The sequence below is a fragment of the Cotesia glomerata genome, linkage group LG9, assembly GCF_020080835.1.
Source record: "Cotesia glomerata isolate CgM1 linkage group LG9, MPM_Cglom_v2.3, whole genome shotgun sequence".
NCBI classification, from domain to species: Eukaryota; Metazoa; Arthropoda; class Insecta; order Hymenoptera; family Braconidae; genus Cotesia; species Cotesia glomerata.
The window spans coordinates 8,785,922-8,801,071 of NC_058166.1; the positions used below are offsets into that span (position 1 = coordinate 8,785,922).

At 39.7% G+C, this 15,150-nt stretch overlaps 1 protein-coding gene and 1 long non-coding RNA gene across 2 annotated transcripts; one reads left to right on the top strand and one right to left on the bottom strand.

Moving 5' to 3' along the window:
- Nucleotides 1–501: 501 nt before the first annotated feature.
- Nucleotides 502–3,097, bottom strand: LOC123271428. Its single transcript, XR_006510866.1, has 3 exons — nucleotides 2,741–3,097; nucleotides 1,330–1,332; nucleotides 502–512 (listed from the first exon to the last, which is right to left on the bottom strand). It is a non-coding gene; the product is annotated as an uncharacterized LOC123271428 (long non-coding RNA).
- An 846-nt stretch (nucleotides 3,098–3,943) lies between these two features.
- Nucleotides 3,944–9,544, top strand: LOC123272215. The gene is made up of 2 exons (XM_044738916.1): nucleotides 3,944–5,414; nucleotides 5,535–9,544. The coding sequence occupies exons 1-2, from the start codon at nucleotides 3,944–3,946 to the stop codon at nucleotides 9,542–9,544; spliced, it is 5,481 nt and encodes a 1,826-aa protein (XP_044594851.1).
- Nucleotides 9,545–15,150: the final 5,606 nt, after the last annotated feature.

Below are 15,150 nucleotides of genomic sequence, written 5' to 3' on the forward strand. Positions count from 1 at the left end.
TATTTTATATCTTTTTGTAAAGAAAAAAAAAAATTTTTTTTTCCTTAATAGTCTTATGAACGTGGACTTGGCGCGATTTTTTTACAGTGAAACTGTTTTGGTTCGGATTATAATTACTATTATTGTTGTTGTTATTATGATTACCAATATTATTTATTGTTATTATGATATTGTTGTTAGTAAATGACACAGTGTATCAAACGCATAGTTATGTTACGTATTATCAAGAGATTAAGATTATTTGAAACCCGCCGAATTAAATGACAGTGCCATCTACAGACAACAACCATGAGATTATAGAATGTACACTATCTTCAATGAAAATTCCCCAGATACTGAACAGCTGGTTTATCCCAAGAAAGTAGAACTCGAACAACGTTTAGTCTGTTGTGTATTTAGACTGGTTAATAAATATTATGTAAGAAATTTCATCGTTTCAAACTTCGCTTAATTAACAAGTAGTGTCACCTACAGGCTACAATCATCAAGACGTTTGTAGTATCTGTACATTGCTCGAACAGAATTACTCAGATCTTGATCAGCTGACTTTTCCGAAGAAAGCAAAATCAAACAATTCTAGCTCTTTTAAGGCCAGTTTTTCAAATCAAGATAAAATTTTATCCAGGATAAAATTATGATGCCAGTATATTTATATGTATGAAATATATAGATATATTTTATCATTAGATAAAATTTTATCCTAGATTGAAAAACTGGCCCTTAAATATTGACTCTAGTTAATAAATGCAACTAAATGAAAAGAAAATATATTTAGAAAAATATAGATGGAAAGTTATTTAATAATTAATTCTAGGGATTTTATATTAAAAAAAATATTTTAACATTTTTTGTTTTTAAAAAAATTTTTAATTCAAAGTTTGTATTTTTCCCGCGGAAATTGAATGTTTATAAAGTTTCAATAGAAATCATTTAAAGTATCACTTTTCATACAATATCTAGCAGCATTGATAAAATTTTATATCAATAATTATTGATATATAATAAAGCCATATTAAAGCAAATTTTTTTTAAGGGAGTTGGGAAAGAACGGATAGGGAAGGGGGGGGGGGCCTACTCAGTGGGAATTTTTCCGTAATTGAAAAAATAATCAGACAGCCCAGACTGGGAATCGAACCCAGATCTCTCGGTTACGCGCCAAGGGCTCTACCAGTTAAGCTATCCGAGACAAGTACTGACTACTTTATTCAGTCACGTATATAAGACCCACCGAGCAGACAACGCCACCGTCCATCTTACGGTAAAGAGCTATATTAAAGCAAATTTTTTTTTAAGGGAGTTGGGAAAGAACGGATAGGGAAAGGGGGGGACCTACTCAGTGGGAATTTTTCCGTAATTGAAAAAATAATCAGACAGCCCAGACTGGGAATCGAACCCAGATCTCTCGGTTACGCGCCAAGGGCTCTACCAGTTAAGCTATCCGAGACAAGTACTGACTACTTTATTCAGTCACGTATATACGTTCGCTTATAAGCCGCGAACATTCTTTAGCTTAGATTGATAAACTAAATGATCAATTGTAAGCTTTTAATTTTACATATATTTTTAAAAAATTTTTACATTTTTGTAGTTGTGATAGTTGTAAATTTAAATTTAATACTTTAATACTTAATAATTTCAAAACAATATCAATGATAATAATAATAATAAATCGTATTATCAATTTATTTTTACCATTATTAATATTTTTAGTATTATCCATATTGTCATTGTTAATATTGTCGTTATTATAATTATTATTATTTTCATTATTATTTAGTGTCAATATCATATTGTTGTTAGTAAATATCACATTTCGTAAACTTATAAATAATATTCGTATTATGTAAGAAATATCATCGTTTCAAACTTTGCTTAATTAACAAGTAGTGCCACCTACAGGCTACAATCATCAAGACGTTTGTAGTATCTGTACAGTGCTCGAACAGAATTACTCAGATCTTGATCAGCTGACTTTTCCGAAGAAAGCAAAATCAAACAATTTCAGCTCTTTTAAGTATTGACTCTCGGTAATAAATGCAATTGAATTAAAAGAAAATATATTTAGAAAAATACATATGGAACGTTATTTAATAATTAATTTTAGGGATTTTATATTAAAAAAAATTTTTCACATTATTTGTTATTAAAAAAATTTTCAATTCAAAGTTTGTATTTTTCCCGCAGAAATTGAATGTTTATGAAGTTTCAATATAAATCAATGAAAGTATCACTTATCGTACAATATTTAGCAGCATCAATAAAATTTTATATAAATAAGCCGCAAATAATCTTTGGCTTAGATTAACAAATTAAATTATCAATTGAAACTTTAATTTTACATGAATTTTTACATTTTTTTGTAATTGAGATAATTATAAATTCAAATCTAATCCTCAATACTCAATAATTTAAAAATGATAATAATTGTAATTGTAATTGTAGTTGTAATTTATTGAAAGAGGCCGTAGGACGTAGTCCTCTAACGGCCAAAAGCATATATAGAGTATACAAAATATCTTAAAATTAAGTACAGATCAATATAATTTTAAATAAAAATCAAAAACAAAAAGTGCTCATAAGCTATTATCGACAATCAAAATAGATTCTTATAATGTTAATGTTAATATTGATAGGTCTCTCAACGTCAATTTTATCACAATAATATAGATTTAATTAATCAAGATTAATAATGAATACTGAAACAAAAACAGTCTACTTCAAGTCTTATACCATATTGCACAGTGTTGCGTAAATACCAAATGTTCGCGCCAGAACACTTGGTAAATTCGCACTCTACTGCATCAGTGGTGCTGCGACTGACGCGCACCCTGATAGTCAACTCCCCGAGGCAGATAGACGATTACGCGCCAACCGGCACAATTAATCTACACGCGGTGGCTAACTACACGTGCTCAGTATTTATAAAGTGTTCATAACGGAATTCCAATTATCCAGTGCATCTTGTACAAATCTACTCAACGACTCATCCAGGACAATTCTCCATCATCGGAAATTCAGGTACCAATTTCGTGTCCTTCATAATAATTTAATAATAATGAATTGGTTAATAATAATAATTAAAAACGTAACCTCTCGATTGTTGTTATGCCGGTATCTCGGGATCATGCTTTACATACTATATAAATTATTTTACATTTTGAATCAGCATTCACAAGAGATTAAATAATATTCAGTCTTAATAATATAATACCTGCATGACTCATTAATTAAAATTGTCTTCAGTTCAAGTCGTTGCCATACCTGGATGAGGTGACGTCACTGATCACCAGGTATGCAAATAATCTTATAATCTCTTGCCTTTATTCAAGCCTTTCTTGTGACTGCTGATTTCTGTTCGCGTTCTGACTCTCCTCCGTGCTCTTCACTCGTATCATCGCTCGTACTAACTATTGTCGCGTCATTAATAATTTTATTGTGATAAAATAATAGATCAACAAATTCATGCAATTATTTAAATTTGAGCTCGTATTCAAATCTTGGTAAAATTGATTAACTCAACGCTCTTATTAAAACCTTAAATTGATATTTGTGTATGGTGCCAACATATTGATAACTCGTCTTTATGATTATAATTACAGTAATTTCAAATACGTAATTTAATAATAATTCTCGTATTACTTAATTAAATAGTTCAAATAAATTAAGAAGTTAAATTTATGATAGTTATTAAGAGTCAAGTGTTCACTAATTTTAAACTGTGATATTTTATATAATAAACGAGAAAACCACGAATAAGTTTTTATAATTTCTTTTCAACACCCAGATCCAGTATAAATAAATATTAAATGTTAAGTTATTTTACATTTTGGTCCCTCGAGCCGGATCGGGTGTTGGAAATCGCGTAAAATAGTCACAGACTCACAATCAGTCTCGTTTCGTGTTCAATTTCTAATACAATAAATAATATTCAGATTCATCAATCATGGGTGACGATAAGGACTCGTCAACATCTACTCCAGCGGATACTCCCAAAGAGGAAACTCCACATCATTCAGGGACGCCTATCATCCAGATCGATCATCAGAATCCCAAGCTCCCACTTGTGAATCCTGCTGATGCCAACAAGGATCACATCATCGAATCCGACACCACTGATGGCGAGAATCCCAAGGACTCGCTGCTCAGCTCGCAAGATTCCAAAAAACGTGGACGCAAGCGCTCAACAAAGGCTTGCGAACTTGATCTCAAGGTCAGTGGGCAATTGTCGAGATTGAAGCTCATCTCTGATATCGAAGCGACGGCTTCATCACTCACCACTGCTGAAGGCCTGTCGTCACTCAAGGCTCGCATGGAGGTGCTCATTCAAGAATGGCAACAGTTTTCATTAATCCATGACCATTTAGCCTCCAATGCCACTGAAGAATTTCTCCAACATCCATACATCAAGGACGGCACCTTTGATGTATCATACAGATCTTACATTGGGGCTCGCACAGCTTTAAGCACTCTCATTCATCAACTAGATGCTCCAGCTCAACCCATTCCAGCTCAACAAGTTGCACCACGAGTTCCTCATCGTGTGGCCCTGCCTCCACTGAACATCAATCACTTCTCTGGTGATTACGCCAAATGGCCAGAGTTCAGGGATATGTTCACCTCAATTGTCATCAATTGTGAAGGTCTTCAAGATGTCGAGCGTCTCCACTACCTAAAGACTCATTTAACAGGACAGGCAGCTCAATTAATAGCTAGTACACCAATGTGCAATGAGAACTTTGCAAGTGCATGGGCTGCAATACAGAAGAGATACGATGTTCCTCGGTTACTCATATCAGCACAACTGGATAAATTATTAAATTTACCAACCTTAACCTCGAAGTTTGCCAAGCAGCTCTACTCAATCATCGATCAGACCCATGAAGCGATCAGTGCACTCGTCGCTCAACAAGTCAATCTTTGTGCCGGAGATTGCTACCTTCTAACTCGACTCATCATATCGAAACTGGATCGATCAACCCGAGAAACATGGGAATTATCATTGGGATCATCAGTGGAATTTCCATCTCTCTCACAGCTTCGTCAATTCTTGACTGAACGCGCTCGAGCTCAAGAACGGTACGAGGAGAGTACCAACAAGCCTGGCGATCAACAGAGGTCAAGTCACTCCAGCTCAAGATCCACCGCCAAGGCCATCAAGGGCACAGCACACGCCCACATGGCTACTTCAAGCACTCAAGGCTCAACGGTGAGTCCAGCGCCTCAGGCAGAAGGGAAAAGGACTCCAGTGGCTCAATACCCATGTGACCTGTGCAAGGGAGACCATTACGTGGTCAGGTGTGATCAATTCGGCAGGATGACACCACAAGAGCGGATTCAAGTGGTGGATCAATTCAGACTGTGTCCAAACTGCCTTGGACACTACCGAGTCGAAACATGCAAGTCTCGGTTCAGATGTAAAGTCTGTCAAGGCATTCATCACTCGATGATTCACCCAGATGGATCAATCACATCAACTTCAACCACTTCGGCTCAACAACAATAAAATACTGTGCTTCCGCACAACAATCATCAAGCTCCAGGATCATCATACTCGTTCAACACCGTTGCCCAACTTCAAGATCACCGTACTCAAGATTCAACAGATCCAGATCATCATTCATCAGTTCCAGACTCATCAACTGGTTGTGTTCCAGCTCAACATGCTGCAACGTTACTCGCAACGTGCCAAGTCGATGTCGTGACCAAGCTAAGTACTCATCCAATTCGCATATTACTAGATTCCGGTTCTGAAATCTCTTTTATTTCAGATACATTGGTACAATTATTACATTTACGCCGCACACGTTCCAATATAGCCATTTTAGGAATCGGCTCATCAAAGGCTGGTCACACCAATGGATGTGTGACAATTACACTAGTGTCACAACATTCAGACCAGTCACTCACGCTGCAGGTTCATATCCTAGGTGGATTAACGGCTCAATTATCAGCTACCTTAATAGTAGATGCCGATGTGGCTCAATTCTCGGATCTTACGCTCGCCGATCCAGCCTTTGCCTCTCCAGGCCCAATTGATGTCATCATTGGAGCTAACTACTATGGTCAAGTCATCACTGGAGAGATTATCAGATGCGAAGCACCTGGATTGCTCGCAAAAAATACAATTTTTGGATGGATCATCCTTGGTCCAGTCCAAGCTAACTTAACAACACCACCTAGGGCTCACCACGCTGTCTCCAATCAACATGATCAGGATCTCCAGGATCTATTATCCAGATTCTGGCTTCAAGAGGAGGTCATGTCCAATCATTCGCGCTCGCTATCACCCGACGAAGAAGCCTGTGAGGCCCACTTCAAGGATACTCATTCACGAGACAGCTCTGGCAGATACATCGTCAGATTGCCATTGATATCATCTCCAAGTCAACTAGGAGATTCATATACTGCAGCACGCCGCTGCTTACAACATCTCATGCGTCGTCTCGATCATGACACAAGACTCAAGACACTTTACATGCAATTCATGAAGGAGTACCAAGATCTCAATCACATGCAGCCTGCAGTTTTACAATCATCAGCAACTCAGTACTTCCTACCTCATCATGGGGTACTGAAGGAAGACAACAATTCAAGCAAGATCCGTGTGGTTTTCAATGGCTCAAAACCAACCAGCTCAGGACTCTCACTCAACGACATCATGCATACTGGGCCGAAGTTACAAGTCAACATCTTTGATGTGCTTATCACATCAAGAAAACATCGGTTCATCTTCATCACAGACGTTACCAAGATGTATCGACAGATAAGAGTCCATGAAGATGATCAAGATCTTCAACAAATTCTCTGGTTCGACAAACAAGGAAACATCATCCCATTCAGGCTCACCACCGTCACATACGGCACAAAAGCAGCTCCTTACCTTGCCGTTCGAGCCCTACTCCAGCTCGTAGAAGATGAAGGACATCGGTTCCCATTAGCAATCACACCACTCACGAAAGGTCGCTATGTTGATGACATCTCCGGCGGCGCAGACGACTTCACATCACTTCAAGCAGTTGCTGATGACACTGAACGTCTCTGCACGGCGGGCGGCTTTCCACTCGCAAAATGGGCAAGCAATCATCGCAGATTACGTCAACTCAATCGTGCGGAAGCGATTACACAATACAAAATTGAGGATCCAGAAGTCAGCACCAAGATTTTGGGGATGTACTGGTCTTCACACAGAGATCAATTTTCATTTAAGCATTCACCATCGTGCACCACTCAACCTTGCACGAAACGTGCAATATTATCAGAGATTGCTCAAATATTCGATCCACTGGGATTCCTATCACCAATCATTATTCAAGCTAAGATGTTTATGCAGGAACTCTGGCTTGTGAAACTCGGCTGGGACACTCCACTGTCAGCTGATCTTCGGCATAAGTGGATATCATTCAAGAAACAACTCACCATGATCAACATCATCAAGATTCCCAGATGGATCCACTCGTCCACGACTTCAACTCTAGAAATCCATGGATTCTCCGATGCATCGCAATTGGCGATGGCGGCAGTAGTATTCATCAAGGTCCTACCAGCAGATCATTCCCAAGAAGCAAAGGTTACGCTGCTTTGCTCCAAGACCAAGGTGGCACCGTTAAAACATTTAACTATTCCACGCTTGGAACTCACCGCTGCTCACATGTTGGCAAAACTAGTCAAGCATTGCCAGACAACTCTTGAATATACTCAAGTACCGACATACTTATGGACCGACTCGTCAATCACACTCACGTGGATACACTCACATCCGTCTCGTTGGAAAGACTTTGTCAGGAATCGGGTGTCATTTATTCAAGATCTAGTTCCAGATGGCCACTGGAAGTTTGTCCCTGGCACGGAAAATCCAGCAGATTGTGCAACTCGAGGCTTGACAACAGCTCAACTCAAGGATCATCGACTATGGTGGTCTGGCCCACCATGGCTACTCAGAGATTCATCGTCCTGGCCAACCAGCCCAATTCACTTCGATGCAGATGATCAACTAGAAGAACGTCCAATCAAGGCATTCTACGTTTCAGCTCAGCCCTTGGAATCAACATGGAAAATCATGGAACGCCCAATCCCGTTGCTGCGCATGCTCAGAGTCACAGCAATATGTTGGAGAGTGCGCGACATGATCCAGCGCAAACCAAACTCAACTTTGATCCATCCAATCACGTCTCAAGAAATCAACCTAGCACTTCAATTCTGCATCAAGGAAACTCAGCGAGTTCACTTTCATTCTGAGCTCCAACTACTCGCAAAACAAGCATCATGGCCTAAGGATCACCCGTTTGCCCGATTGGTTGCCTTTCAAGACACCGATGGCATCATTCGTGTAGGAGGGAGGCTGGAAAATGCTCCAGACTCTGATCAACAAAAGCACCCTGCAATTTTACCTCGTGATGCTGCTCTGACTCGGCTCATCATCTCTGATGCTCATCAGCGTACCATGCACGGTGGAACTCAACTCACCCTAGCATGCACTCGTCAACGATATTGGATCATCGGTGGACGTCAACCTGTTCGCTCACATATTCTCAAATGTCTCGTCTGTGCTCGACATCGAGGTGTTCGAGCTCAACAATTAATGGGACAGCTACCAGCTCAACGTGTCACTCCATCCCCACCATTCTCACATACAGGAGTTGATTACGCTGGTCCAGTATCAATTAAATCTTGGACAGGAAGAGGATCAAAGGTATACAAAGGCTGGATCTGTGTGTTCGTCTGCTTGACTACTTCAGCAGTCCATCTGGATCTCGTCAGTGATTATTCATCATCAGGATTCATCGCAGCTCTCAGACGATTCATCCATCGTCGAGGTGTCTGCACATCACTCTACAGCGACTGTGGGACAACGTTTCAAGGCGCATACTCAGAAATCAAACGACTCTTCGTCCAAGGAACTCAGGAATCAAGAGATCTACTCGATTGGGCCACAGTACATCAGATTACATGGCATTTCAATCCACCAGCAGCTCCTCACATGGGTGGAAAGTGGGAGGCAGCTGTGAAATCACTGAAACACCATCTAACTCGAACCATTGGAGAATCATCATTCACGTTTGAGGAATTTACAACTCTTCTGGCTCAGGTGGAGGCGATTCTCAACTCACGACCCATGGAGGCTCTTTCAGATGACCCTCAGGATCTATCATCACTCACTCCAGGTCATTTTCTCATCGGAAGACCACTCAACGCCATCATTGAACCTTCACTCATCGACACGGATGTCTCAAGGCTATCCAGATGGCAGTTCATTCAACAACGTGTTCAACATTTTTGGAGACACTGGTCCAACAGCTATATCCAACGTCAATTGGCCCGTACCAAGTGGCACCAGGCTCGCCATGACATTCAACTCGGCTCACTAGTCCTGCTCACGGATGAACGAACTCCTCCAACACAGTGGCCACTAGCCAAGGTAATTGCTCTGCACCCTGGAAAGGACAATCTGACCAGAGTGGTAACCATTCAAACGGTCAATGCCACTCTCACTCGACCAATCTCCAAGCTCGCACTCCTGCCACTTGCTCCAGAGCCAGATGCCTAGGACATCTCCAATCGTTTCACCAATCAAATGGATCAATCAAGGACTCAATCAGCAACCCTGTTCCTGATGGCAGGCGGAATGTTGCGTAAATACCAAATGTTCGCGCCAGAACACTTGGTAAATTCGCACTCTACTGCATCAGTGGTGCTGCGACTGACGTGCACCCTGATAGTCAACTCCCCGAGGCAGATAGACGATTACGCGCCAACCGGCACAATTAATCTACACGCGGTGGCTAACTACACGTGCTCAGTATTTATAAAGTGTTCATAACGGAATTCCAATTATCCAGTGCATCTTGTACAAATCTACTCAACGACTCATCCAGGACAATTCTCCATCATCGGAAATTCAGGTACCAATTTCGTGTCCTTCATAATAATTTAATAATAATGAATTGGTTAATAATAATAATTAAAAACGTAACCTCTCGATTGTTGTTATGCCGGTATCTCGGGATCATGCTTTACATACTATATAAATTATTTTACATTTTGAATCAGCATTCACAAGAGATTAAATAATATTCAGTCTTAATAATATAATACCTGCATGACTCATTAATTAAAATTGTCTTCAATTCAAGTCGTTGCCATACCTGGATGAGGTGACGTCACTGATCACCAGGTATGCAAATAATCTTATAATCTCTTGCTTTTATTCAAGCCTCTCTTGTGACTGCTGATTTCTGTTCACGTTCTGACTCTCCTCCGTGCTCTTCACTCGTATCATCGCTCGTACTAACTATTGTCGCGTCATTAATAATTTTATTGTGATAAAATAATAGATCAACAAATTCATGCAATTAATTAAATTTGAGCTCGTATTCAAATCTTGGTAAAATTGATTAACTCAACGCTCTTATTAAAACCTTAAATTGATATTTGTGTATGGTGCCAACATATTGATAACTCGTCTTTATGATTATAATTACAGTAATTTCAAATACGTAATTTAATAATAATTCTCGTATTACTTAATTAAATAGTTCAAATAAATTAAGAAGTTAAATTTATGATAGTTATTAAGAGTCAAGTGTTCACTCATTTTAAACTGTGATATTTTATATAATAAACGAAAAAACCACGAATAAGTGTTTATAATTTCTTTTCAACACCCAGATCCGGTATAAATAAATATTTAATGTTAAGTTATTTTACACACAGGATAGCAAATAACTAAATTGCACTTGGTCAAAAATGCAGAATACACACTTAGAGATCGGCACGCTCAGTAGCTAATAAGTGTTTATAACAACTCGTTTTAAATATTGCTAGTGAGTCAGCTGCTGTTATTGATGGCGGCAAGGAATTCCAAAAGGAAGTCCCCAGAACCACAAAGGAGTGCTGAAGAATTGAAGTACGTGGAATCGGCGCCAGAAGTGTATCAGTCCGATTATTGTCCCTATGTCTCGCGACATTATGGTTCATCCTTATTCTATCCTTTAACAAAGCATTTTTATTCATGACTAACATTCCGTAATAAATGCAGCCCATCAGGTGAAGCCGACGATGATATGGCGAAAGCCACCCAAGATCAAGCCGCGGTCCATTAATGTGTTCTCCAAGTCGTTTACGCAGCACAAAGCGCGCACAGTTGTTCAGAGCAACTTTCAGCTTTTTCTCAAGGCCCTGATTTAGGTTAGTGAGAGCTACGGCACAGTAGTCAAAAATAGGAAGCACCAAACTAGTTACTAATTGACGCTTTAGAGCAACGTTCAGTTCATTAACCGACTGGCGTAGTCTGTATAACACTCTCGAAACTGAATTACAAATCCTACCGACCTGATCAACCCACGATAGTCTCTGATCAATTAAAACACCGAGGTATTTGAAGCTAACAACATAGTTAATATTTTCATTTCCCAATACGATACTCGGTATCTGGTCTAGCTTGATCAAGTTAACATTGAATGCACTGCCTAATATCATAGCCTTTGTCTTGAAAGCATTAATCTTCAGTTTATTTAATTGACACCACTCCAACACGGCAGCAAGATCTTCATTCATCCTCTCAATTGCACTATCCAGGTCAGTGATTTTACATGTTAGATAGAGTACACCATCATCTGCGAAAAAGAGATAACTGCTATGCCGTAGACATGTAGGAAGATCATTGATGAACAGCGAGAATAACAGCGGGCCAAGAACACTTCCCTGAGGCACTCCTGTAAGGCAATTCCTCCATGTCGACAATTGTGCACCATCTCTAACTGCGTGTCTTCTTTCCGACAAATAACTATATATCCAGCGAATAACTTCAATCGAGAACCCAAGCTTATCAAGTTTGCCCAATAAAAGCAAGTGATCAACAGAATCAAACGCCTTTGCTAAGTCCAAAAATACCGCCAAGGTAACCTGCTGTTCATCGATATCGAACCGAATATCATCAACGAACTTAAGAACAGCAGTTTGAGTACCAATACCAGGTCGAAAACCAGTTTGATGTTGATCAAGCACATCGTAGTCATTGAGAAATTTAATGATCTGGTCAAGCACAACACGTTCACATATTTTCGACATCGCACATAATATTGAAATCGGACGATAGTCTGAAGCTGATTGCGGGTTACGAACTTTAGGTATAGGTGTTATAAGCGACGATCACCACTGGGTCGGGAAGAAGCCACTATTTATCGACGAGTTAACAAGATCTGTGATCAACGGACCAAGCAGATCTTTGAAAGTTCTCAGCACATGAATCGGAATTCCATCAACCCCTTCAGCTCGCGAGGAGCTAACCGAAAGACACTTGACTATATCACAGACATCAACATGTGAGAACGTAAATTGAGCATTCGTCCTCAGCTGAACAAAACCCGCAATCACTTCGTCAAACAGTGGTAGCTCTCTGCCTTGAATTATAGTTGCATAATAGTTATTTAGTTCTTCAGAACTAAACCGCAGAACATCCCGCGACTTTGTAGCAGCTACTGTCAACCCGAGCCTGTCCATTTCACTCCAGAACTGTTTCGTAGATCCAACACGGCTAAACACTGACTGAAGACACTTCGCTTGACTCGTCTTCCACATTGCCTGTGCCTGACGACGTAGTCTAACATAATGTTCCCAGGCCTGCCGATGACCATTTCTTTTAAAGCGCCGATAACACCTGTCACGTTCTCTACGAATGTCTCGCAGCTCCTGCGTTATCCAGGAAGCTGGGCGACATTTAGCCGCAAATTCACGCACAGGAACACACTGGTCCACAATGTCTTTAATCAAGTTGTTTAGCTTATCTAGTCTCGAATCTATAGATCTTATCTAGTCTCGTATCTATAGTCTGCCCAACATCACTATAATCAATATTGAGCTCCGGAAGCCTCAAGTTAGTCAAATCCGCTGCGGCTCCAAAATCAGCTTCTTTCCATGATCGACATTTGACTATTCTCCTTGTCAGTTTCTGATGCTTATACTTTAGGCAAAAATAAATTAAGTCATGAGAAGACAAGAAAGGTTGGCCCGACTGTCCCCATGAATCAAGAGCCGATAGATGACTAACAGCACAAACATCAATCCAAGTATTCGCATCAGCAGTGTGATTAGTCGGCTGCAGTGGAACAATATTCATTCCATTTCTTGTAAAGAAGTCTCGTAATCTAACTGCCTTATCATTATTCACTAATAAGTCCGCATTAAAGTCACCAAGGACGCACACAAACTTGTAATTAATCATTCTAGTCTCAAAGTCATCTTCAAACGTGCACATGTGGCCTGCTTTTGGCGGCCGATAAACTATAGCAACCAGAATTTTGTGCTGAGATGGACCCCATACTTCTGCGATTAGGTATTCTGGCAAAACAACCTCTCCAGCTCCAGCTGACGAGCTAAGAAGACAAGCATCAAGCTCATTCCGGATGTAGAGCGCAACTCCACCACCTCGTTTACTATGTCGATCAACACGCAACATAGTGTAGCCTGGCAGGTCGACCTGGTGATCTGAAATTGCATCACAAAGCCATGTTTCTACGACTCCTATCACATGGTATGGGTTCACCCTGAAGAACTCCTTAAATTCACAGAAATGTGCCATTAAAGATTGAGCATTAAGTGAGCAGACGTTAAGTACAGTAAGTTCAGCATTTTTAGTAGGAATTGACGTTGTAAGAGACCCGTATAGTTAAATAGCTAATCGTTGCAAGTCCGTAGAAAGCAGAATTTTTACCGGCCGATCATCTTTTGTCTTTCGTAGAAAAACGGCTCCATCAGAAATCCAGACATGCTTACGATCAACATGAGGAAACTTTTTCAGCACACGATCTCTCAGCTGATGAATCTGAACTGGTTGCCGAAAGTTTACATAGACCTTGACTTCAGGTAGAGATTGACCAAGTTGCTTGGCATTCAAATCTGGTTTAGCTTTTTTACCTTCAACAACCTTTTTGTAAATATCGCTGCTTTTCAACGAGATGATAATTGAGCGGGGTCCTGCAAGACCACTACGTCGTGAGCCTACAATGCGGCGTCTTTTTCCAATTCTGAATGCATCTACGACAACATCTCCACCCAGAGCAGGATCAAGCATTCCAACCAAAGATCTAGACAGCTTTTTAACATCCTCACCATCTTCTTCAGGTAGTCCGCTGACGACAAGTTGATGAGCAACTTGATCACAAGCAGCACGAAGAATAACAGCCTCATCAGCTGCAGACAGTTTTAGCTCGACCGCGTTTGACTCAACAGCAACAATGCGATTTTTCAGATCATTAGTTCGCGCTAGAACAGCTTTTACCTGAGCATCAGTAGCAGCCTGATTAGCAGTGAGCTTATTGAAGTCAACACGAAGCGCCTCAACTTCGGTAGCAACTTTGTTAAGTTGTGATCCAAATCCATCCATCTTCTGAGAAATCGATTGTAGTAATGAAACAACCTGGTCATCAGTAACATTACATGCAGGACACTTTATTTGCAGCTTGACTCTTGCAGTGCGCGTACTGTCAACATTCAGCCGTACAACTGCACAGTCAGCATGAAAACTATGCTTGCAAGGTGCCCCTGTGGTAAGTCCCTCGGAAGAACGGTCAATATATTCATAACAGAGCACACAAGTTACTTGAGTCATGGTGACTAAAAACTTCTAAGCCAATATAATAGATAGCGCTGTTTGATAATAGAGAGTTCTGCAAATCGGCCCACGCGCCTTACCTAACCTCTTCGTAAAAGTCTATGAAAAGAAAACTATGTTCTCTTATAACAATCAAAGCCTGAGTGAAATATTTAATTATCAGCGTGATCAGGAAGCTTACACGAACACAACGATATTAACTGAAACTACACTAACTACTAACTACTTATACACTTTTGAAAAAACTAAGAGCACAAAAAATACGCGTACACTCTGTACAAAGGCAGCATAATAATAATAATAATAATTATTATAATAATAATAATTATAATAATAATAAATATCGTTGCTATTATATTTATCAATTTATTATTATCATTATAATTATTTTCATTTTTTAACTATTATTATTATTATTATTATTATTATTATTATTATTATTATTATTATTATTACTTCATTTATTCTGTAGTATGTGTACGACTTCGTACATGTGCCATTCTACAAGCGTGTATTACGTATAAAATTTGAATTTCCCGGGA

Coding starts and splice junctions, on each gene's coding strand:
- LOC123272215 (XM_044738916.1), top strand. CDS start 3,944: ATGGGTGACGATAAGGACTCGTCAACATCTACTCCAGCGGATACTCCC. Junction 5,415..5,534: donor ATGCAAGTCTCGGTTCAGAT/GTAAAGTCTGTC, acceptor ACAATCATCAAG/CTCCAGGATCATCATACTCG.